Below are 24905 nucleotides of genomic sequence, written 5' to 3'. Positions count from 1 at the left end.
TTTCTTCTAAGGCCCCAAGTCTTCTGTGCATGATCCCCAGGCCTACTGGGGGATGCCTGGATTTCAAGGCCTGTCTTCTAGGACCCTGAAGGCCTACCTTACATTAATCAGACTTTGTTTTAGAACCTCCACTCTCTCCCCAGAAGCTCCCCTCCTGCTTTACAAGCCCCAGGGCTGGGCCTCACATCTACACTTCTTTGGCACCATCCCAGGATCCTTCAGATTCCCACATCTGCCCTGAACTCCTAGTCCTACTTCAGACCCAGACCAGAACTCCCTTTCTTTGCCGAGCACCATAGCTTATGCCTGTAATCCTAGCACTTTGGGAGGTCTAAGCAGGGGGATCGCTTGAGCCCAGGGGTTCAATACCAGCCTGGGCAACATAGCAAGACCCTGTCTCTACAAAACATAAAAAATTAGCTAGGCATGGTGGCTCATGCCTGTGGTCCCAGCTACTTAGGAGGTTGAGGCAGGAAGATCACTTGAATCCAGGAGTTGGTGGCTACAGTGAGCTATGATCGTGCCACTGCACTCCAGCCTGGGCCACAGTGAGACCCTGTCTCTAAAAAATAAAAAAAATAAAAAGAATTCCCTTGCTTGCCTACTGCCTGGAATGATCCTCAGCCCATCCTGTCCCACAGGCAGGCGGCCCTAGAGGTCACCGCTCGCTACTGTGGCCGGGAGCTGGAGCAGTATGGCCAGTGTGTGGCGGCCAAGCCAGAATCCTGGCAGCGGGACTGTCACTACCTTAAGATGAGCATTGCCCAGTGCACATCCTCCCAGTGAGTGTGGGCAAGTATGAGACAGTGTGGGGGGTGGGCAGTGGGGTGGGAATCTCCCAGGGGCTGAACTGCCCTACCCCCACAGCCCAATCATCCGCCAGATCCGCCAGGCCTGTGCTCAGCCTTTTGAGGCCTTCGAGGAGTGTCTTCGACAGAACGAGGCAGCTGTGGGCAACTGTGCAGAGCATATGCGCCGCTTCCTGCAGTGCGCTGAGCAGGTGCAGCTGCCACGCTCACCTGCAACTGTGGAGGTAAGAGGGGCTCACCTCAGTTCATCTCTTTTCTCCATAACATCCCCTTCATCCTTCTGGTTGTTCAGGGTAAAGACTTTGGAGTCATCCTCAGCCCCACCCCACCACCACACGGGCCTTTGCCATGCATCCAGAATCCAGAACATCATCACTTCCTGCCCCATATAGCCCCTGCTTTAATCCACCACCACCCTCACCCTCCACCTCCAGGATACCTGCCCCAGCCTTCTCCCTGGTCTCCCTTCCTCCCTCTTTTCTTGCCTCCATAAAGCGGCCTGGGTGAGCATGTAAGGACTGAAATCTGGTCTCATCACACCTATGCTTAAAGCTCTCCAGTGGCTTTGTGTCACATTGAGAACAAAAGTCCGGGTCCTTGCTGGGTTCTCTGTGTTCTTCCCTAGGCTGACTTCATCTGCCTCCTGCCTCACCCTCTCTCTTCTTTCTCACTACTCCTCATCTGCAACTGCAGAGGGGCTGGGCTGGGGTGGCCAAAAAAAGGTCACTCTTTTAAATGTATCTAATATGTAAACCAGATATACAGTATATCTGTGATATGTAAGTTTCATGGTTGGGCAATTAGAACAAAAGTCTAAAATGACTCCTTGAGGAGAGGCAGTAACGGAAACAGGTTGAAAAATGCTCTTTTAGATGTTTACTACCCTCCTCACTGGACTGTGAGCTCCAAAGGTGAAAGTCACATCTTTCCCCAGCCCCTGTGAGTACCCTCTCCTGGGGCCCTCTCTCTGCCCCTGCAGCCCTGTCTTCTCTCTTGGGCCACCTGGCCATCCTTCTCCTGGGCCCCATGCTCCATCTTGACTTTCCAGTCATTCTTGGTGATCATCCTAGACTGATCTCAGAGGAAATCTGACCATGTTCTGCTTCTACTTACAAACCTTTCCATGGTTCTCGATTCCACCAGCCCAGGTCTTAATGCCAGCACAGCCCACAGGGCCCTGTGGGATGCAGTCCCTGCGGCCCGTGGTCCCGCCTCTCCTCTCTTTCCCCCTTAAGCTCTGTGTCCCAGCCCCAGTGAACATGCAGTTACTCAAGTGCACGTCTCCGCTGCTTTTGTCCAGCTGTTTCCCTCTGCTGGGACTGCCCTTCCTCATCCATCTCCTGGCTAATTCCTATTCCAGCTTAGACGGCACGTCTCTCAGAAAACCTCCCTGATGTCCCACCCACTTCCCGCCCCTGTCTTCAAGTTCCCAAGGTCCCTGAGCCCTTCCATCAAGGCTCACCTCCTATGCCTGTGTCAAGGGAGCTCTTGGCTGAAGATGGGGGCGATGCCCTTCTTACCAGGCCCTATAGGCATTAATTGTTTCTGTAAGGCAAGGATAAGTGAATAGTTCAGACCCCTAGGGCAGAAACTACGACCCCTGAGAGCCGGAAGGAACTTAATTCTCCTCAGGAAACGTTACCTAACAATCACATACTGTTCTCAGTCAGCTGCTGGGGACATTTCTGTCTTTCAAGTTTTTTGGGCATCTGAACAGTAAAGATCCCATCCTCCTATCTTAGAGCCATTTGCTGCTTCCCTCCCTGGACCAGCAACCAGCCTCTCTCTGGTCTCCTTGTGGCCACCCCTGCCCTGACAGTCTTCTCTTCCCTGGCAGCCAAAGAAGCTTTTAAAAATAGGAATTAGGGCCGGGTGCGGTGGCACATGCCTGTAATCCCAGCACTTGGGGAGGCCGAGGTGGGTGGATCACCTGAGGTCAGGAGTTTGAGACCAGCCTGGCCAACATGGTGAAACGCCATCTCTACTAAAAATACAAATATTAGCCAGGTGTGGTGGCAGGTACCTGTAATCCCAGCTACTTGGGAGGCTGAGGCAGGAGAATTGCTTGAACCCAGGAGGCAGAGGTTGCTGTGAGCCAAGATTGCACCATTGCACTCTAGCCTGGGCGATAGAGCGAGACTCTGTCTTCCAAAAAAAAAAAAGGGAATTAGGTCACATCTCTCCCCTTTAAAACCTTCTTGTGGCGGCTTTCCAGTGCACTCAGAGTAACTACAATCAGCTCCTCCTCATCATCCCCTCCTTCCTGGGGACGGCATCCCAGTTACAGTTTTTCCTTCCTAGCTAGGGGCAGTGAGATTTGGGTGTCCCACGTTGTCTGGTCTACACAATAGCGAACACAAACATTCTCATCTCCTGCAGCATGGCATACAGACTTTACAGAATGTCCTGTGTTTTTGTGGCTGACAATCAAAATGGTACATGTCCCTCCCATTCTGCACACACCTCTGCTCTTTACCCTGATTAAATTTTCTTCATCGAATTTCTTGAATGTTGACATATTTATTGTCCGTCTCTCCCTGCTTGAGTCAGAGAGTTTTGCCTGCTGGGTACACGGCAGGTGCTCAGTAAATACAGCAGAATGGCGCGTTCCCTGCCTCCCATGACACTTCACCACAGCTGACTTTTTCACATGGCTCAGGGCCAAGGTCATTGCCCGACACCCTTCTCCCTCCAGACTGTGGGCTCTGCAGGGTCTCCCTCTGTGGTGTCTACATAGGCTCCCCAGGCTGGGCACAGAGGAGGTGCTACTAGATGTTGATGTACTTTCTCCACAGGCACAGCCACTTCCTGCCTCCTGAGGACTCCTCTGACGGCAGGAAAACTGGACATGAATGACTGCCCCCCCGCCCCTCCCCTGCAGAGTGGCCAGATGGAGTCCTGAGCCCTGGACATGGGCCTGGCTTTCCTGGATATCAGGACTTCCAATAAATAAAGACTCTGTATACTGGGCTTTGATTCCTGCCATCCATACCTGAGAGGGTCCTAGGAGAGCTGGCTGGGCAGAGTCATCTGTTCCCCAGCTTCACCGGGTGTGCCAAGGAAGTGCCTGGGAAGAGCAGGACTCTGCAGCTGTGCCCCAGGGTTGAGACTACCCTGCCTCCCTTGTGAACTCTGCCACACAGCCATTTCCTGACTTCTGCTGCATATGCCTGGGGTAAAGACCCTCACTCCCTTCCACTCTAGCATTCCCCAAATTGTTATTTTTTTTATATATATATATATTTTATTTTATTTTTATTTTTATTTTTTTTTGAGATAGAGTCTCGCTGTCACCCAGGTTGGAGTGCAGTGGCATGATCTCGGCTCACTGTAGGCTCCGCCCCCTGGGGTTCATGCCATTCTCCTGCCTCAGCCTCCCTAGTAGCTGGGACTACAGGCGCCCGCCACCTCGCCCGGCTAATTTTTTTTTTTTTTTTAGTAGAGACAGGGTTTCACCGTGTTAGCCAGGATGGTCTCGATCTCCTGACCTCGTGATCTGCCCACCTCGGCCTCCCAAATTGCTGGGATTACAGGAGTGAGCCACCGCGCCAAGCCTATATATATATTTTAAAGACAACGTCTTGCTCTGTTGCCCAGGCTGGAGTACAGTGGTGCGATGATAGCTTACTGCAGCCTCAAACTCCTGGGCTCCAGTGATCCTCTGCCTCAGCCTCCACAGTAGCTAGCACTACCGTAAGCACTTGACACAGTGCCTGGCTGCATTCTCCAAATCTGCTTTCAGTTTTCTGGAGGCTTGGGGGGTGATAAATAATATGCGTCTTTCCCTGCTGAATTCAGAATCAACTGGGCAACAGAGGCATTAGGCAATGGAGATGAAAATACTGGCTTTATTATTGAAAACAACCACATGGAAGGATGTATGGCTTAGAAGGCTATGTACTGGATTTCTTTTCTTTCTTTCTTCTTCTTTTTTTTTTTTTCGAGACGGAGTTTCACTCTTGTTGCCCAGGCTGGAGTGCAATGGCGTGATCTCGGCTCACCGCAACCTCTGCCTCCCGAGTTCAAGCAATTCTGCTGCCTCAGCCTCCTGAGTAGCTGGGATTACAGATATCCGCCACCATGCTTGGCTAATTTTTGTATTTCTAGTAGAGATGGGGTTTCACCATGTTGGTCAGGCTGGTCTGTAACTCCTGACCTCAGGTGATCTGCCCACCTCAGCCTCCCAAAGTGCTGGGATTATAGGCGTGAGCCACCGCTTCTGGTCTATGCACTGGATTTCTGTTCTTAGTTTCCAGTTTTCTAGAAGCCAACTCAGAATTTGAGTGCAGATGGTAATTTGAATTTGATTCCAGAAACACTGATAGAGGAATGGAGAAGGGAGACAATAGAGAGGAAGGCAGCCAATCAAAGGTGCATTATCAAGCGAGTTACCACTCTGGGCAACTGGGACTCAGTCCCACTGAGGACCTGTGGGGGACTTTATAGAACATAACCCAGTTACCCTATCAAGGAGCAAGGGAATTGTGTTATCTACCAACTTCCCATCTGTCATTAAGGGGTATTTTCATGGGCATTGACTGGTACTTCTGGCCTGCCCTTTATAGGCCAAGTTCACTTCTGCCATCAGAAGAGGGCCGTAAGCAGAGTATAATGGGATCAAGTGAGCAGCCTTAAACCTGCGGAAGAGATGCTGAGTGGATCTGGGCAGGTACCAACAGTGGCTGCTGTGGCTTCTTCATGCTTCTTAGGAATACAGGCTCCTGCTGTTTGATACAGGCTCCCCAGTAGGGACTGGTCCTAAAGAATAGAAAGCAGACAGGCATGTATGCAATAGAGGAGGAGACCCCAGAGTGCTGAGCTGAGCATGCCCATGGCCTGCACCCACATTCACCATTCAGACGAGGCCCTCCTCCCTGGAGGTGATCCCAAACCTCTGGAAATTGGAGTAACTGGCCATTTGATACCCAAGGGTTATGCTCAGCTTGGAAGAATGAGCCTGGCCTATGGGAGTCTCTCCTAGGGATTAATCTCCAAGACAAAGGAAGTTGTTCATTGGTTTAGGAGCCGGGTAGAAATCCTGTAAGTTCAGGGTTGCAAGATTTTATACCATTTGTCTGAGCTAGGAGGAAACCCAGGTAGTGGAGAGAGAATTGTGATCAGTTCCTGTAACCTGCCACAATCCCTGGTGGACTGAAGAAAGGGTGGCGAATGCGGGAATAAAAGACAAGAGACAAAAGAGTATATTTGGAAGAAGGGGTCAGGGGGCACCTTGCCTCTAGTGGACAAGGGCCCTGAGCTTTACACAGCTTTCTGTATTTATTAGGCAAAAGAGATAGCAAGAAGGCGGGTAGAAGAAGAGGTCAGCTTGTCCAGAGTAGGCGTGCAAGACTGCATTCCCTAGATGTCCCAGTAGATAACCTCAAGGAGCTCGGCGCCAGGAAGCGACTGCCCTCATCAAACCTTCTGGGGCAGGCACAGAAGTGAGTTTGTCCACATTCTGTATTAATGGTAAACAGTTTGCTGTTTGATCATATACCCTCAGTGGAATGCTGAGTTGGTCATATCCCACAGGCCTTTGGCTCCCTGCAAGTTCCTGTCCCTGAAAGGGTCTGGATCCTGGTGGCTTTTTGTTTCCATCTCTAGTTTCCATGGGCTGTGGTGGATGTTTTCAGCCCACTCCACTTGCTTGAGTAAGCTTGAGTGGGGTTCTATGCCATGCAACTAAAAGAAGTGTGATTAAAACAGACAAAACGGAGATCCAGACTACACTTTAGAACATCTCTATGTGTCCTGTCTTACAATAGGCTAGACTAGCTTCTTTATATGATGGTCTCAGGGGTCCAAGAGAGTGAAAATGGAAACTTCAGACATCACTTTTACCACATTCTATTGGTCAAAGCAGTCATGAGCCCAGCTGAGATTAAAGAGATGGGGAGACTTTACTTCTTGATAGCATTTGGCTGCAAAAAAATTGTGCCTATATTTAAATTACTGCAACAACTTCATAGTGTCTCTTCTTGTGTCAGTTTTGATATTTGAAGGTGGGGGTCTTTGGGAGGTAATTAAGATTAGACAAGGTCATCAGGGTGGGGCCACCATGATGGGACTGGTGGTTTTATAAGAAAAGGAAAAAAGACCTGAACTGGTCTGCTCTTGCCCTTTGACCATGTGACACTCTCTGCCATGTTATGATGTGGCACAAAGGCCCTCACCAGATGCAGGCACCGTGCTCTTGGACTTCCCACTCTCCAGAACTATAAGGAATAATTTTCTTTTTATTAAATTACCCTGTCTATTGTATTCTGTTATAGCAACAGAAAATAGACTAAAACAAACATCTACATTTTCAAATTGCCATCAACTTGTTAATAATATCCTCATAGTATATTTTTAAGGTTTGTAGAATCTGTAGTGATAACCCCCTTTTCATTTCTGACATTGGTTATTGGTATGCTCTTTTTTTTTAATCGATTTTGAGAGAGGGTTATCAATTTTGTTAATCTTCACAGAAATTACTTTTGGCTTTGTTGACACTTTATTTTGTACATTTGTTTTTAACTAGTTCTCTTCTCACTCTGTTGCCCAGGCTAGAGTGCTGTAGCGTGATCTTGGCTCACTGCAACCTCCGTCTTCCAGGTTCAAGCGATTCTCCTGCCTCAGCCTCCTGAGTAGCTGGGATTACAGGTGCCCACCACCACACTCAGCTAATTTTTGTATTTTTAGTAGAGACAGGGTTTCACCATGTTGGCCAGGCTGGTCTCGAACTCCTGACCTCGTGTTCCACCCACCTTGGCCTCCCAAAGTGCTGGAATTACAGGCGTGAGCCACCACGTCCAGCTAGTTCTCTTATTTTCTTCTTTCTTTAGATTTAATTGTTTCTACCTTTTTGAAATGAATGTTTAGCTCACTGGTTTTCAGCCTTTTTTCTTTTTTTGTTTTTGTTTTTTTGTTTTTTTTGAGACAGAGTTGTGCTCTGTTGCCCAGGCTGGAGTGCAGTGGCGCGATCTTGGCTCACTGTAACCTCTGCCTCCCGGGTTCATGCTGTTCTCCTGCCTCAGCCTCCCGAGTAGCTGGGATTACAGGCGCCCGCCACCACGCCCGGCTAATTTTTTGTATTTTTAGTAGAGACGGGGTTTCACCATGTTAGCCAGGATGGTCTCGATCTCCTGACCTCATGATCCACCCGCCTCAGCCTCTCAAAATGCTGGGATTACAGGCGTGAGCCACCGTGTCCGGCTTTCTTTTCTAATACACTTAAATTTGCCACAAAGCGTGACTTTGTTTTTTTTTTTTCAAGATATATAATTTTACTTGTCCCATAACTGTGAAGAAATAACAAATCATTCTTCAAAATAGAAGATAAAATAACTATAATAACAACAAAAACCCATGAATGCATTGTTGTAACTTAGCCAATAGTCACGTTTCCTTCTTGCCATCTCTGCCTATAGTAGTCCTGCTCCTTGGATGTCTTTGTCTTTCAATCCTCCTTTTGTTCCTTATTTTCCCTTCTCTACTCTCTTTTGATTTCTCCATTGACCTCAGATTGTTTAGAAGTTTAGAGTCGTATTTCTTAATTTCTAAACATAAGGAGGGTTTTTTTTTTTAGGTATCTTGCTTAATTGCAATTGGGTTGGGAACATTTTATATGATTTTAATCTTTTGAAATGTGTCGAGCCTTTATGGCTTGGCATATGCTCAGCTTTTGTTAATGTGCCATATGTGCTTGAATCATAATCCTTGGTTCATGATGCACCGTCTTAGCTCAGGTTCCGCCAGAAACAGACCCTGGGACAGAGAATTAGAGGTTGATCCCAGTAAGCATTACTAGGGCAGTGGGAAGTGAGACAGGGACAGTCGTCTTGAGTACAATTTTCCATACTGTTTTAACAAGTGTCAGAATAATTTTTTAATGGCCCTCCACATTTCTACTCTTCTTTCATCTTTACATGGACTCTGCAGGTTTCCTCCTAGCTCTCTGGCTATGCCACCACCCTCTCCCACCCAGCCGTGACATAATGATTTTCTTCAAGGCTTACACCAGGCCTCTTCTTATTCTCTCCTCTGTGCAGTGATCTCCTTCCTAGAGAATATCAGATAAGTCATTGGTTCACAGATGGTTATCTCCAGCCCTGGCTTCTGCCTTGGGCTTCCACCTGCTGCCATGGACCTTCATATAGATGTCTCAAAGGGAGCACTAAGTCCCAATGTGTCTGGAATTGCAGCAGGCATTATTTTCCCCAGCTTGTCATTCTCACCACCATTTCTTTGCACTCTGCCCCTGCAGAAGGTTTGGTATTGTTATTGTTGTTGCTGTTCTTTTTCTTAGAAGGCCTCACTCCATCTTAAGCCTGGATATACAATTCCCCTTTTCATTTTTTTTAATTTTTTTTTATAGTCTGGGTATACAGTTCCCCTTTTGTTCATTTTATTTATTTGTTTGTTTATTTATTTATGAGATGGGGTCTCACTCTGTTGACCAGGCTGGAGTGCAGTGATGTGATCTTGGCTCACTGCCACCTCCACCTCCTGGGCTCAGATGATCCTCCCACCTCAGCCTCCTGAGTAGATGAGACTACAGGCACGCATGCCCAGCTAATTTTTGTCTTTTTAGTAGAGATGGGGTTTCACCATATTGTCCAGGCTGTTCTCTAACTCCTGAGCTCAAGAAATCTGCCTGCCTTGGCCTCCCAAAGTGCTGGGATTACAGGAGTGAACCACCATGCCCAGCCCCTTTTGTTTATTTTAAAGCTGAAATGAGGACTCAGTTAATTTTGTTGTAGTCTTGTCTGGTGAGGGGCGATTCTTCACCCTTGCTGCCGTCCCTCACACTCTTCCTATTTTCTAAATATGCAGTCAGTCATTTAGATCACATCACCTGTATGAATAAAAGCCTTTCATGTCGGCTGCATTCTTCAGGCTTCTAACTTCTTGCAATTCATCAGTTACGTCTAGTTACATCTGTGGATTCCTGCACCATTGCAGATGCGAAGCAGGAGAAAAGAAGGGTTTTCTTTTCATCTTTTTTTTTTTTTTTTTTTTTTTCTGAGACAGAATCACTCTATGGCCCAGGCTGGAGTGCAATGGCATGGTCTCGGCTCACTGCAAGGACCGTCTCCCGGGTTCAAGCATTACTCCTGCCTCAACCTCCTGAGTAGCTGGGATTATAGACATGCACCACCACACCCAGCTGATTTTTTTGTATTTTTAGTAGAGATGGGGTTTCGATATGTTGGCCAGGCTGGTCTAGAACTCCTAACCTCAAGTGATCTGCCCTCCTCTGCCTCCCAAAGTGCTGGGATTCCAGGCATGAGCCACCACACCCAGCCTTCATTTTTGTTTTGAAGGAATTACCTCCTACCCCTTAAGTCCTGCAGTCCCTGAACTTGACCTTATCTGCAGCAAAGATGAGAAAGGGGGAAGGTATGATAAAAGGAGAAAACACTTGCCAGTGTTTTCTAAATTAACCCATGACATTAAAATTTAACATTTTCTGCACTTCCTGATCACAGTCCTGTCTTTTACTCAGTTGTGGGCGTGCACTTTTTTTTTTTTTTTTTTTTTGAGGTGGAGTCTCGTTCTGTTGCCCAGGCCGGAGTGCAGTGGCGCAATCTCAGCTCACTGCAACCTCCACCTCCCGAGTTCAAGCGATTCTCCTGCCTCAGCCTCCTGAGTAGCTAGGACCACAGGCATGCGCCACCACGCCCAGCTAATTTTTGTATTTTTAGTACAGATGGGGTTTCACCATGTTGGCCAGGATGGTCTCAATCTCCTGACCTCGTGATCCACCTGCCTCAGCCTCCCAAAATGTTGGGATTACAGGTGTGAGCCACTGCGCCCAGCCTGGGCATGCATATTTTATGGATCTTAACTCGACTTTTAAATTTTCTTTGAGCATCTGTGAATTTTATGAAAGCACTTTGTTAGTTTCTATTAGTGTCCCCTATATCCAAAATTCTCCTTAAAGAATGCCGTTTCCCATCTCTCAAGAATTTATCAATTCAGGCTGGGCATGGTGGCTTACGTCTGCAATCCCAGCACTTTGGGAGGCCAAGGTAGGCTGATTGTTTAAGGTCAGGAGTTCAAGACCAGCTTGGCCAACATGGTGAAACCCCGTCTGTACTAAAAAAACAAAAATTAGCTGGGCATGGTGGCAGGTGCCTGTAATCCCGGCTATGCAGGAGGCTGAGGTAGCAGGATGGTTTGAGCCCGGGAGGCAGAGGTTGCAGTGAGCCGGGATCACGACGCCACTGCACTCCAGCGTGGGCGACAGAGTGAGACTCTGTCTCAAAAAAAAAAAAAAAAAAAAAAAAAAAAAGTATGAATTCACATTGTGCACAGGAAGAAAATTATCTGAATGTCCTTCCTAACAGGGAGAGGCCTTCCCTGGTGTTGTTCCCCTTGGGCTGCCGTCTGCATGGGGCTTTCTTCGGTATCAAGGCCACCTCAGTTTGGAGAGATGCCAGAAGTGGAAGTGTCAGCCAGACCATGTTTTCATTCTACTTGTCTATATTAGATCAAAGTCAGAGAGAGAATCTCAGTTCATAGAGGGAACACTTTATAACCTGTGTTTATGGAGGAGAATCACATACCAAGTGGAATCACCTTGAAGCAAGGCTTGTGTGCCGGGGGCGATGGCTTGTGCCTGTAATCCCAGCACTTTGGGAGGCTGAGGCAAATGGATCACTTGAGGTCAGGAGTTTGAGACCAGCCTGGCCAACATGGTGAAACCCTATCTCTACTAAAAAATACAAAAATTAGCTGGGCGTGGTGGTACATGCGTATAATCCCAGCTACACTCGGGAGGCTGAGGCAGGAGAATCGCTTGAACCCAGGAGGCAGAGGTTGCATTGAGCCAAGATCATGCCACTGTACTCCAGCCTGGGCTACAGAACGAGACTCCATTTCATAAATAAATAAATAAATAAATAAATAAATGGGATTTCGAGACCAGGCTGTCCAACATGATGACCATGTTTGTATTAACTTAGCTGGGCGTGGTGGCGCATGCCTGTGATCCCAGCTACTTGGGAGGCCGAGGCAGGAGAATCACTTGAACCTGGGAGGCAGAGGTTGCAGTGAGCCAAGATCATGCCATTGTACTCTAGCCTGGGTGACAAGAGCGAAACTCTGTCTCAAAAATAATTAAAAAAAAAAAAAGTGGAACCGTTTAGTAGATAATAATCACATAAAGAGTTATCAACTCTTTCCCTGTGTCAATGTTAAGCATTCCCACCTCCACCTTCATCACATACCCTGTTGGAGAAGGGTACTTCTCTGACCCATAGCCAGGGCGGGCTGGTGAGACTTGTGTTAGCCAATGAGAGGTGAAAAGATGTGACATATGCCACGTCTGGGCGGAAGTTTTAAATGGCATGCGTCTTGTAGCTTTGCATTTTGTGTTTCATCTCTACATTGTGGGAGTGGCCTTAGAGGATGATGCTCATGCAGCCCGGGACCAGGAATGAGAATAGAAACTGAGCAGAGCTACAGGTCAACCTCAGTCCTCATTTAAATGATCAAGAACTACATGCTTGTTGTAAGCCACTGAGACACTGTGGTTATTTGTTACAGCAGCAAAACCTCAGTGATACAATAGGAACAGGCAACTCACAAAAGAGGAAAGGAAAAATATGCAATCTCTCTAACCATTAGAGAAGTGTAGATTCCAGTGAGATTTTTGGTCCTTCAGATTGGCAAAAACTAAAAAGTCTGATAATATCTAATGTTGACAAGAAAATGTAGAACTAGGCTGGGTGCAGTGGCTCATGCCTGTAATCCCATCATGTTGGGAGGCTGAGGTGGGTGGATCGCTTGAAGCCAGGAGTTTGAGACCAGCCCAACCGATATGGAGAAATCCTGTCTCTACTAACAGTACAAAAATTAGTCGGACGTGGTGGTGCATGCCTGTAATCCCAGCTACTCAGGAGGCTGAGGCACAAGAATTGCTGGAACTCAGGAGGTGGAGCTGAGATCATACCACTGCACTCCAGCCTGGGTGACACAGCAAGACTCTCTCTCAAGAGAAAGAAAAAGAAAAAGAAAATGTAGGCCAGGCGCAGTGGCTCACACCTATAATCTCAGCACTTTGGGAGGCCGAGGCCAGCGGATCACCTGAGGTCAGGAGTTCGAGACCAGCCTGACCAACATGGAGAAACCCCGTCTCTACTAAAAATACAAAAATTAGCCAGGCATGGTGGCACATGCCTGTAGTCCCAGCTACTCGGGAGGCTGAAGCAGGAGAATTGCTTGAACCCGGGAGGCAGAGGTGAGCCAAGATCGCGCCATTGCACTCCAGCCTGGGCAACAAGAGCAGAATTCTGTCTCAAAAGGAAAAAAAAGAAAAGAAAAATTAAAAAGAAAAGAAAATGTAGAAATAGGGCCAAGCGTGGTGGCTCACACCTATAATCCCAGCACTTTAGGGGGCCAAAGTGGGAGGATAGCTTGAGGCCAGGCGTTTGGGACCAGCCTGGGCAACATAGTGAGACCCCATCTCTAAAAAAAAAAAATTAAAATAAGTAGAAAGTGTAAAAATAGGTACCTCATAAGCTATTGTTCATGGTACACACATTTTGGAGGAAAATTGCTGATACATTCCAAACTGTGCATGCTTGTTTGTGCCCGAGTTCATTTGGGATTGGGAGGGGAACTGAAATCACAAGAGAAATATTCAAGGGGTTCTTACACTCTCTTTGTATTGTTTGAAATCTTGTGACAATTAATTTATGTATTACTTCAACAGTTTGTAGGAAGCTTAATTTTTTTTTTTTTTTTCAGATGGAGTTTCGCTGTTGTTGCCCAGGCTGGAGTGCAGTGACACAATCTCAGCTCACTGCAACCTCTGCCTCCTGGGTTCAAGCGATTCTCCTGCCTCAGCCTCCCAAGTAGCTGGGATTACAGGCGCCCACCACCACACCCGGCTAATTTTTGTATTTTTAGTAGAGATGGGGTTTTGCCATGTTGGCCAGGCTGGTCTCAAACTCCTGATCTCAGGTGATCTGCCTGCCTCGGCCTCCCAATGTGCTGGGATTGCAGGCATGTGCCACCACGCCTGGCCAAGTTTTTATTTTTATTTTTGCTGTATTATTTATTCCTAATTACTTTGAATCATGCTAGTTCATGTGGTCTTTAAAAGGTTTTACTCTTTTTGATTAATTTTTATGTGTTAGTCTTGGATTGATTGACATTTTAATGTTAATTCTTTTGTTGCCATCATTTAGATATTTGTACCTTTCTTTTGAAGTTATACCTATCCTTCACTTAATGACTAATTTATTCCTAAAAACCTTGCTGCTAAGTGACAAACCTGCATACGAAAAAAATATTTCTATTAATTTTAATGAGAAAATACATCATTTATCTCAATCCAAGACACGTGAATAATTTTAATAGAAAAAAAATCAACCAAATAAAGAAAACATATTTATGTCAGTAGTAAACAACAATTTTTTTTTTTTTTTTGAGACGGAGTCTCCCTCTGTCTCCCAAACTGGAGTGCAGTAGCATGATCTTGGCCCACTGCAACCTCCGCCTCCCGGGTTCAAGCAACTCTCCTGCCTCAGCCTCCTGAGTAGCTGGGGCTACAGGCACGCGCCACTACGCCCGGCTAATTTTTGTATTGTTATTAGAGACAGGGTTTCACCATGTTGGCCAGGCTGGTCTCAATCTCCTGACCTCGTGATCCACCTGCCTCGGCCTCCCAAAATGCTGGGATTACAGGCGTGAGCCACAGCGCCCAGCCCAACAAGTTTAATGTAAATAAATATTATGTGCATAGAACTTCGTGTAATGTAGATATGTTGCCTTCCCCAAAAGAGGAACTCAGGACTTGACCATGGGGGAAGGGGCATTTTTCATCTTGCACCATTGTCCTCACCAATTTTTCAATCTTTTGGGAGCTTATGATTACACTGCCCTCAAACTTTACAGAAAATAAACTTATGGCACCCCAAATACGTTTGAAACAAAATTAAGGCTAAGCAAGGGCGTTTCCTAGCATGGACGCATGCTTGGAATTAAGATGCTGGCTCTGCCGCCGACCAGGAGGTGGCGCTGTCCCACACAGACCAGAGGCAGCTGCTTCCACGTGAGGCCTCCGGCTGGGAACTGCGCATGGAGATTTTGGGGTGTGTCTTTGCTGGAAACCGTAAGGTCAAGTATTACTTCTTACAGTGTACTTATTTAGTGTGTTTTTGGGGAGTCATTATACTGTAAAAAGGGAGTCATTACAAAAAGTGGCATAACTTTAGTTATTAACTGAATGGTGCTATGTGCAGATAAGTCCATAGCCCCGTATTTTAAAGATAATAGTTTATTCTTTCTACTTCTTAGGTTGGACATTGATTACACACACGTTTATTATAATATTTTTAAAAACACAAAATAAATGAAAGCAGGGTATGTATAGAATGGTGATGAGAGTGTATTATGAAACAGATTTTGATCTATCTAAGTCTGAGCTCTCTTGAGGTACAAAAATTAGAAGGAATTAGTAAAATTAAAACCTGATGTGAATAAAACAGGAAATAAAAACAAGGCAAAAAATGATTGAAAGGATTAATCTCAAATTGCTTCTTTCAGGATAAACTATATGCACCCTTCAGGAGACTGAATAGATAAAGAAAGTAAAAGGTTAAAAACAGATGCATTTAGAAATCAGAAAGGAATGTAATCAGAAATTGTCTGGAAGCTACTGCATGCCACTCTAGTAAAAATATTTCCTGCTGAACTTCTAAGGATCATATTTGACACAAGATGTAGAAAACACAAGTGTCCTAGTTACTGTGGAAAAGTTTGGAAAGGTGATTTAAAAAACGTTGTTTTTATTTTTTGAGACAGAGTCTCACTGTATCTCCCAGGCTGGAACGCAATGGCGTGATCTCGGCTCACTGCAACCTCCGCCTCTCAGGTACAAGCGATTCTCCTGCCTCAGCTTCCCAAGTAGCTGGGATTACAGGTGTGCAACACCACGCCCCGCTAATTTTTGTATATTTATTAGAGACAGGGTTTCACCATGCTGGTCACGCTGGTCTCGAACTCCTGACCTCGTGATCCGCCCACCTCTGTCTCCCAAAGTGCTGGGATTACAGGCATGAGCTACCATGCCCAGCCAAAAAAAAAAATCGTTATATATATATAAAATCTCCTTTACTCAGATTTTCCTCCTGTGGACATTTTGCTTTATTTGCTTCATTGCTTTTCTTTCTCTCTGTTCTTTTATTTTTGGAGACAGCATCTTGCTATTGTTCAGGGTGGCAACAGCAGTGGTGTGATCATGCAGCCTCGACCTCCTGGGCTCAAGTGATCGTCCTGCCTCAGCCTCCCACATAGCTGGGACCACAGGTATACACCACTATGCGCAGCTAATTTTTTTTTTTTTTTTTTGGTAGGGGTCTTGCTATGTTTCCCAGGCTGTTCTCAAATTCCTGGGCTCAAGGAATCCTCCCACCTCAGCCTCCCAAAGTGCTGGGATTACCGGTGTAAATCACTGTGCCCGGCCTCTCTCTGTTCTTAACATTTTTTTTCCCTGAACAATTTGAGAATGTGTTGCAGACATCATGGCCCTTTACCCCAGATGTAGTGTAGAGTGCACTAGTGAGGGAGCTTCTGGTATCAATGGGAAACTCACTGGTGGAGTCTCCATAGGCTAGGAGTGACAGTGAGATACGATGCCATTGAACTGGGCTCCCTAGGGTTAATGGGAGTGACAGGATTCTGAAATAGCAGAGGCAGGTGGAGGCACTTAACCATCAGAGACAAAGTGAGTACAAATTACTGGAATGGGCAGCAAGCCTGGACTGGCAGTCAGGGTGCCGTGATACGCAGATACCTGTGGCAATGGCCAATGGTCCACACAGTCCCCTGGGGAGAACACCATCCCATGGGGGATATTGCCTAGAGTATTATTTGACTGTATAACCAGGAAAAATGAAGATCTGGGGAGCAGAGCCCTATGTCATCTTCCACAATGAAAATCACAAGTCTGGCCAAGCACCATGGCTCACACCTGTAATCCCAGCACTTTGGGAGGCCAGTGTGGGTGGATCAGGTGAGGTCAGGAGTTCAAGACCAGCCTGGCTAATATGGTGAAACCCCGTCTCTACTAAAATACAAAAATTAGCCGGGCGTGGTGGTGGGGACCTGTAATCTCAGCTACTCGTGGGGCTGAGGCAGGAGAATCGCTTGAACCCAGGAGGCAGAGGTTGCAGTGACCCGAGATCATGCTGTTGCACTCCAGCCTCGGCGACAGAACAAGACTCCATCTCAAAAAAAAAAAAAAAATCACATGTCAGTTCTCAAGCTCAGACCCTGTTGACAGAAGGGCAGCCCAGTTCCCCCGAGGAAGAATCCCACAATGCTACTGCAAATACATGCAGCAAGTATTCCTCTAGCTCTTTGTTAAAGGGACCGAGCCATGTTCTAGGGTAACTGTCCACTATAGAAAGGGAAGTACCTAGATTTCTCAAGGGCCATGGAATACCAGGTTCATGAAATCGGTACCAGAGGATCTGAAATGCCACTATAGATCCCTGCCTAGAGTGGGCATGGGAGACAAGGTAATAAGCGGAGTCCTGCCTCATGTTTGTCTCATGTTTGTCCAGTGGGCCCACAGTTCCCTCTTGAAGTTATTTCCAGGTCTCTTAATTGGGGTGGATATACTTAGCAGGTAGCAGAACTTGCATATTAGTTCTCTCACCAATTATGTTAGGCAGGTCCAAGCATCAAGTGTCAAGATGATAAATAAAAAATAATACCACATCTGGAGAATTGCAGAGATCAGCACCTCCATCAAAGACTAAAGATGCAGGGAGGATGGTTCCTATCATATCGCCATTTGGCTCATATGTATAAAAAACCATATGGATTGTGCTGGATGACTGTGGGCCTCCATCAACTTAACCAAGTGATAGCCGAAATTGTAGCTGCTAGGCTGGATCTTTACCTGAACAGATCGATACAGCCTGTGGCACTTGGCATGCAGCTATTGATCTGATAAATGCATTCTTTTCAATCCTCATGAGTAAAGAGACTCAAAGTTATTTTGTTCATATGTAGGGAAGGCAGCAGAATAGATTTACCATCTTGCCCCAGTGCTATGGTAACTCTTCTCCTCTCTATCACAGTATGATCCACAGGGACCTGATCATCTTGACATTCCACAGAACATAATGCTAGCTGGACTTGGTTGAACAAAATATGGCAGGTACTCTGAATGACCAGATGCCAGTTGGTGGGAGACAAGACTCCCCTCCCCTAAAATTCAGAGGCTTTGCCATATTGGTGACATTTGTAGGGGTCCACTGGTCTGAAACAAGTTGCTGTGCCTTAAGCACCCCTATTGCTAAGAAAGAGGCATTTTGAGGCATCATGTACCACACTGGCAATATAGCATTTACTCATTTATTTCCTAGTTCCAATAATACCCAAACAATGAGACCCTGCAGCAGATCCAGGGTGTGGGGCAAACTGCCCTGCTCTTTGCCTTCTATGCCAGTGGGCTCAGTGATGCTAGTGTAGGCATAGTAGATCAAGATGCCATGTGGTGTTTCTGGAAAGTCCACTGGGAGAATTGCAGCACAGACCCCTAGAGATCTGGAGCCAGACTATGCCTTCTGTAACAGACAATTATTTGCCATTCATTGGAAAAGCAATTCTTGTCATACCATTGGGCCCTAAAAGAGATTTTGAAATTGACCATGGGGCATCAAGTGACTTTGCACCTGAAGCTGCCTTTCAAGTATGATAGAAATGGTCATTCAGGAGCAGGTCGAGAACATAAGTAAGTTAAATGGACACATGGCCCAGATCCCCAGGTCATCCACCTCGGTTGCATTGAAGCCATTGACTCAGCTGATGTCCATAGCCTCAGGTAGGTGTGTATGATCAACTGATAGAAGAACAATCCTGGGCCTTGTTGGTGTGAGCTGAAATAGACTGTTATCCACTGAAGTAGACTGCTATCATACTACAGCCCTACTCAAGGTGGCCCTCAAAATAGTCATGAGGGGAAATCTTCCCAGCAATCAGAGCTGAATAGTGTATTTGGCCATCCACTTTGTATAGAGGGAGAAGAGGCCTGAAGTAGGTATGAGTATGGACTCCTGAGCTGTGGCAAATGGCTTGGCTAGTTGGTCAGGGACCTGGAAGGACCAAGTTAGGCAAAAGGGAGACAAGGAGATTTTGTATTTTTAGTAGAGATGCAGTTTCGCCATGTTGGCCAGGCTGGTCTTGAACTCCTAACCTCAGGTGATCCGCCCACCTCGGCCTCCCAAACTGCTGGGATTACAGTCGTGAGCCACCACGCCTGGCCTAGTAATTAACTACATATTTTGACATTCATAATTAACATGTATAAAATCAAGAAATAGCTCTACTGTCCTTCAACTATATAAGGATATTTGATTACATTAACCTCACATCCTCTCCCCCTTACATGCTGTGTTTCTCTTGCTCTTTTGGGCCCAGAAGACATTCTTACAGTGTACTGTACCATCAGTGTTCTTTGTTCTTTCCTGCGTCTCTGATCTTCCTGGATTACTCTTCTGCATAAGCACATCCTTCAGAATTTATGGCAGCTCTTTTTGGAGCAAACCCTCTATATCGTTAGCCCAAAAATGTCTTTATTTTACTGTCATTCTTGAAATATATTTTTGTTGAATATATAATTCCAAGTGAACAGCCTGTGTAGAAAAAAGTTAACACAGCAGGCCTGAGCCTGCTGTTCTCGGAAAAGTCGGCTTGCAAGGTTGGCCCTTGGCTGGCATCTAGTCAGTTGGATTTCCATCATTCTCTAATCAGAGTGTCTCACTGTATCTAAAGTGTTCAGCTTATGCTGAACACCTCTTTTCCTTCTGAGAGTCTAGAATTTTGGTACATGCCAGACAGTGGACGCCAATGTAAGTACCTTCCCTGCATTAAAACCTTACACACTGAGTCTCTAATGAGCCTCCCTGGTAGACAGTGTTTCACATGTGTTGTCATAACCTGTTGCTGGAGGAATTACGTGCATCCTGTGGATTCCATTGGGAAAGGACTCTTGGAAGCTTGTGTTGCACCCAGTAGGAGCTCGGCCTGGCCTGGCACCCCATGTATTACCTGGCCCCTTTAATGATGATGTTTGAGTCTCTGATTTTCAGTGTTAACTTGGATCCTGTTTCCAATAGTTCCTGAAATGTCGATTATTCCCTTTTCCCCAGTGTACATTTACCTGAGTACATGCCCTCAGGTCTTTCTGGAGAAGGATTGGAGGGAATCATTACCACATACATTTGCCGTGATGTGGGATCCTCCCTTATGTGGGCTGGCATCCCATTCAGTCAAGGGGTACTGGCTCAGGTCTAGAAACTGATCAAAGGATCACAGTTTTTTACTGAGATGTGTCTTGAGCCTTTATCATCTTTTCTGATTCCCTCTGATTGCATAAATTAAGCTGTATTTTGCCCTTAGGAAAATTATGTCCTATTATCATCTCTATAATACTCTCTCTCTTTTTTTTTTGAGACAGAATCTCATTCTGTTACCCAGGCTAGAGTACAATAGCACCATCTCGGCTCATTGCAACCCCTGCCTCCTGGGTTCAGGCGATTGTCCTGCCTCAGCCTCCTGAGTAGTAGGGATTATAGGCACCCACCACCACGCCTGGCTAATTTTTTGTATTTTTAGTGGAGACTAGGGTGTTTCACCATGTTGGCCAGGCTGGTCTTGAACTCCTGACCTCAGGTGATCCATCCACCTAGGCCTCCCAAAGTGCTGGGATTACAGGCGTAAGCCACAGCGCCTGGCCCATCTCTATAATTCTCTATGGGAACAGACTCCCCTGCCTGTCATACATTACATCTGTTCTTGCCATGTATTACAGCAATCTCACCCAGCTTTCTTCTGGCAGTGAAGTGTTGTCACCTGGCCTCTATTATTTCAGGACTCATCCTCATTAGTATTGGGAACATAGCTCTGTAACATCATCTCCCGCTGTCAGCCCACAGTCACCACCAAGCTTCTTGCTGATGCTGGTGGCCCCATTCAACAGCACATTCCTCCTCGTTTGGATAAACAGAAGGTGCCCACGGCTCCCCTGTGGACTGCGGTGACCTGGTGGGTTTTCTTTCCTCAGTAGCATATCCACTCCAGCATGCCTGCTTCTCTGAGCCACCTCATTCCTGTATCCACTATTGCACGGCATTTCTGGCAGTTCTACTTTCCTGGGGGATATTGCTTTTTCCAAGCTTCCATGAGGCCGTTGGGTGGAGTGTTAGTACTATCTTCACCTCCTTGCTGGGGTGTGAATCCCATACCCCACAGCAGCACTCTCGCATCAATAAACTTCCCTTTATCCAACTTTGTCCCACTTGATGCAGCATGAGGAGAGCCAGCCCCGTGTGTCTCCCCAGCACCTACTGGATATTTGGCCACGTCCTGTGGTTCCTTCATGTATCATTCTTTCCTCCCTTAGTAGACCGAGTATCTTCCTGTCAGGTGGCCAAGCAGCAGCCCCTAAGCAGCAGCCTGGGGGAGCCACAGCTGCTATGTATCAAGCACAAGGCAAGGCCTGGCTGACATGCATGGTCAGGAAAGCAACAAGGAGCCATTTTTTAGATCAGGCAGTTTATATTACTCATACAGATGGTGAAAGCGCAAGTAGACAGAGGTGCCAGGTCCCTGTGACCCTTGCACAGGGCAACACCAAAACAAAAGGGGCCAAATGGCAGCAACATGAGTGCCAGGTGAAGCCCATACCACACTGCAGCCAAGCAGCTTTATAGCTGGTAGCTATGCGCATGCTCTCAGGGATGGGAAGGCATAATTCTAGGTGGTCCCCCAATTCCCACTCCCTCATATACATGCCTTGTATCATCGCCTCCCGTCGAGTGTGGGTGCTAATTCTAAGCTACAGCCAAGCATTTTCCCCTTCCTTCCTAAGCTACAGCCAAGCCTGCCTGCCTGCCTGCCTGCCTGCCTGCCTTCCTTCCTAAGCTACAGTCAAGCCTGCCTTCCTTCCTCCCCTCCCTCCCTCCTTTCTTTCCCTCCCCTCGCCTCCCCTCCCCTTCTCTCCCCTCACCTCCCTTCCCTTCCCTTCCTTTCCCTTCCCTTCCCTTCCCTTTCCTCCTTCTCCCTCCCCTCCCCTCCCCTTGCCTCCCCTTCCCTGGCCTCCCCTTCCCTTCTTCTCCCTCCCCTCCCCTCGCCTCGCCTCCCCTCCCTTTGCCTTCTCTTGCCTTCCCTTCCCTTCCTCTTTCTTTTGACAGAGTCTTGCTCTGTTGCCCAGGCTGGAGTGCGGTGGTGTGATCTCCTCTCACTGCCTCGGCCTCCTGAGTAGCTGTGATTACAGGCATGCGCCACCATGCCCAGCTTCTTTTTTTTTTTTTTTTGTATTTTTAGTAAAGACGGAGTTTTCCCCATGTTGGCCAGGCTAGTCTCAAACTCCTGACCCCTAGTGATCTGCCTACCTTAGCCTCCCAAAGTGCTGGGATTACAGGCATGAGCCGCTGTGCCTGGCCCAGCCAAGTGTTTTCTAGTCTGCAGCTATACTCAGAGGAGGGCAAGGCATGGAGTCTCATGCTTACCAGAACCAGGGAAGCAGGTGATAAACTGGCTCGGGAGAGTTCTGAAGAAGACTGCCCATCTTGAAACCACCTTTGCCAAAATTATGGGGAATTATGACAGTGAAATAGATCAGACCTAACTGACTCCATCTTGCTTCTAACCTCTAAACTGTCCTTATCCATTCCTGGGCATAGGCCGAACGAGCCTTGGGAAGGAATTTAGTTTATAGTTTAAATAACAGCCCTTCCCAAAAGCAAATCTGTTCTTGTAAAATGAATGAAAGGCCACCAGCCACCAAGTTAGGATGAGAGGGGCTGGAACTCTAAATATTACCAGCCGTTACGTGGAAGGTCATGAGATTTGCAACTTCCCTGATTCCTCTTGAAGATAACATCACCATTGTGAACCTGAGATTGGCCTTTTGAGATGTCTTTTCAGGTTTTTCCATTTCTGACAAGTGGTTGGCCTCACCTGGACCTGCCAACCAGTTCTGTGGCACTCACCCAGGAACTGACTCAGCGTAAGAGGATAGCTTCGACTGCCTATGAGTTCATCCTCAAGCCAACCAATCGGTGCTCCCGACTCACTGGACCCCTACCCACCAAATTATTCTTAAAAACCCTGATCCCTGAGTTTTCTTTTCTTTTCTTTTCTTTTTTAATTATACTTTAAGTTCTGGCAAACATGTGTACATCGTGCAGTTTTGTTACATAGGTATACACGTGCCCTGGTGGTTTGCTGCACCCATCAACCCGTCACCTACATTAGGTATTTCTCCTAATGCTATCCCTCCTCTAGCCCCCGACCCCCTGACAGGCCCCGGTGTGTGATGTTCCCCTCCCTGTGTCCATATGTTCTCATTGTTCAACTTCCACTTATGAGTGAGAACGTGTGGTGTTTGGTTTTCTGACCTTGTGATAGTTTGCTGAGAATGATGGTTTCCAGCTTGATCCATGTCCCTGCAAAGGACATGAACTCATCCTTTTTTATGGCTGCATAGTATTCCATGGTGAATATGTGCCACATTTTCTTAATCCAGTCTATCATTGATGGACATTTGGGTTGGTTCCAAGTCTTTGCTATTGTGAATAGTGCCGCAATAAACATACGTGTGCATGTGTCTTTATCATAGAATGATTTATAATCCTTTGGGTATATGCCCAGTAATGGGATTGCTGGGTCAAATGATATTTCCAGTTCTAGATCTTTGAGGAATCGCCACACTGTCTTCCACAATGGTTGAACTAATTTACACTCCCACCAACAGAGTAAAAGCATTATTTTTCCACAACCTCTCCAGCATCTGTTGTTTCCTGACTTTTTACTTTTTTTTATTGAGACAGAGTCTCGCTATCTTTCCCAGGCTGGAGTGCAGTGGCACGATCTCAACTCTTTGCAAGCTCTGCCTCCTGGGTTCACGCCATTCTCCTGCCTCAGCCTCCCGAGTAGCTGGGACTACAGGCACCCGCCACCACGCCTGGCTAATTTTTTTGTATTTTTAGTAGAGACAGGGTTTCACCGTGTTAGCCAGGATGGTCTCGATCTCCTGACCTCGTGATCCACCCACCTCGGCCTCCCAAAGTGCTGGGATTACAGGCTTGAGCCACCGTGCCCGGCCTGTTTCCTGACTTTTTAATGATCGCCATTCTAACTGGCATGAGATGGTATCTCATTGTGGTTTTGATTTGAATTTCTCTAATGACCAGTGACGATGAGCATTTTTTCATGTCTGTTGGCTGCATAAATGTCTTCTTTTTAGAAGTGTCTGTTCATACCCTTTGCCCATTTTTTGATGGGGTTGTTTGCTTTTTTCTTGTAAATTTGTTTAAGTTTTTTGTAGATTCTGGATATTAGCCCTTTGTCAGATAGATAGGTTGCAAAAATTTTCTCCCATTCTGTAGGTTGCCTGTTCACTCTGATGGTAGTTTATTTTGCTGTGCAGAAGCTCTTTGGTTTAATTAGATCACATTTGTCAATTTTGCCTTTTGTTGCCATTGCTTTTGGTGTTTTAGGCATGAAGTCTTTGCCCATGCCTATGTCCTGAATGGTATTGCTCAGGTTTTCTTCTAGGATTTTTATGGTCCTAGGTCTTACATTTAAGTCTTTGATCCATCTTGAATTGATTTTTGTAAAAGGTGTAAGGAAGAGGTCCAGTTTCAGTTTTCTGCATGTGGCTAGCCAGTTCTCCCAACACCATTTATTAAATAGGGAATCTTTTTCCTATTGCTTGTGTGTGTCAGGTTTGTCAAAGATCAGATGGTTGTAGCTGTGTGGTGTTATTTCTGAGGCCTCCGTTCTGTTCCATTGGTCTATATCTCTGTTTTGGTACCAGTACCATGCTGTTTTGGTTACTGTAGCCTTGTAGTATAGTTTGAAGTCAGGTAGCATGATGCTTCCAGTTTTGTTCTTCTTGCCCAGGATTGTCTTGGCTATGCAGGCTCTTTTTTGGTTCTATATGAAGTTTAAAGTAGTTTTTTCCAATTCTGTGAAGAAAGTCTGTGGTAGCTTGATGGGGATAGCATTGAATCTATAAATTACTTTGGGAAGTATGGCCATTTTCACGATATTGATTCTTCCCATCCATGAGCATGGAATGTT

General features: G+C 46.4%; 1 protein-coding gene across 3 annotated transcripts in view; it reads left to right on the top strand.

The window, feature by feature from the left end:
- Positions 1-22990, top strand: part of CHCHD5 (coiled-coil-helix-coiled-coil-helix domain containing 5) — a 32545-nt gene extending 9555 nt beyond the window's left edge. For 2 of the 3 annotated variants that reach the window (XM_063594692.1, XM_003804507.6), the window contains exons 2-4: positions 642-782; positions 868-1033; positions 3605-3779. In XM_063594692.1, the coding sequence (XP_063450762.1) occupies positions 754-782; positions 868-1033; positions 3605-3628 (219 nt within the window). In that variant the 5' untranslated portion in view covers positions 642-753 and the 3' untranslated portion in view covers positions 3629-3779. Of the gene's footprint in view, positions 1-641; positions 783-867; positions 1034-3604; positions 3780-22745 lie in introns of those variants that run through there. The other variant, XM_024927639.4, reaches the window with a different exon arrangement.
- Positions 22991-24905: the final 1915 nt, after the last annotated feature.

This window comes from Pan paniscus, chromosome 12 (assembly GCF_029289425.2).
Source record: "Pan paniscus chromosome 12, NHGRI_mPanPan1-v2.0_pri, whole genome shotgun sequence".
NCBI lineage: Eukaryota > Metazoa > Chordata > Mammalia > Primates > Hominidae > Pan > Pan paniscus.
The sequence above is the reverse complement of the archived record's forward strand: the minus strand, read 5'-3'. Positions and strand labels throughout refer to the sequence as shown.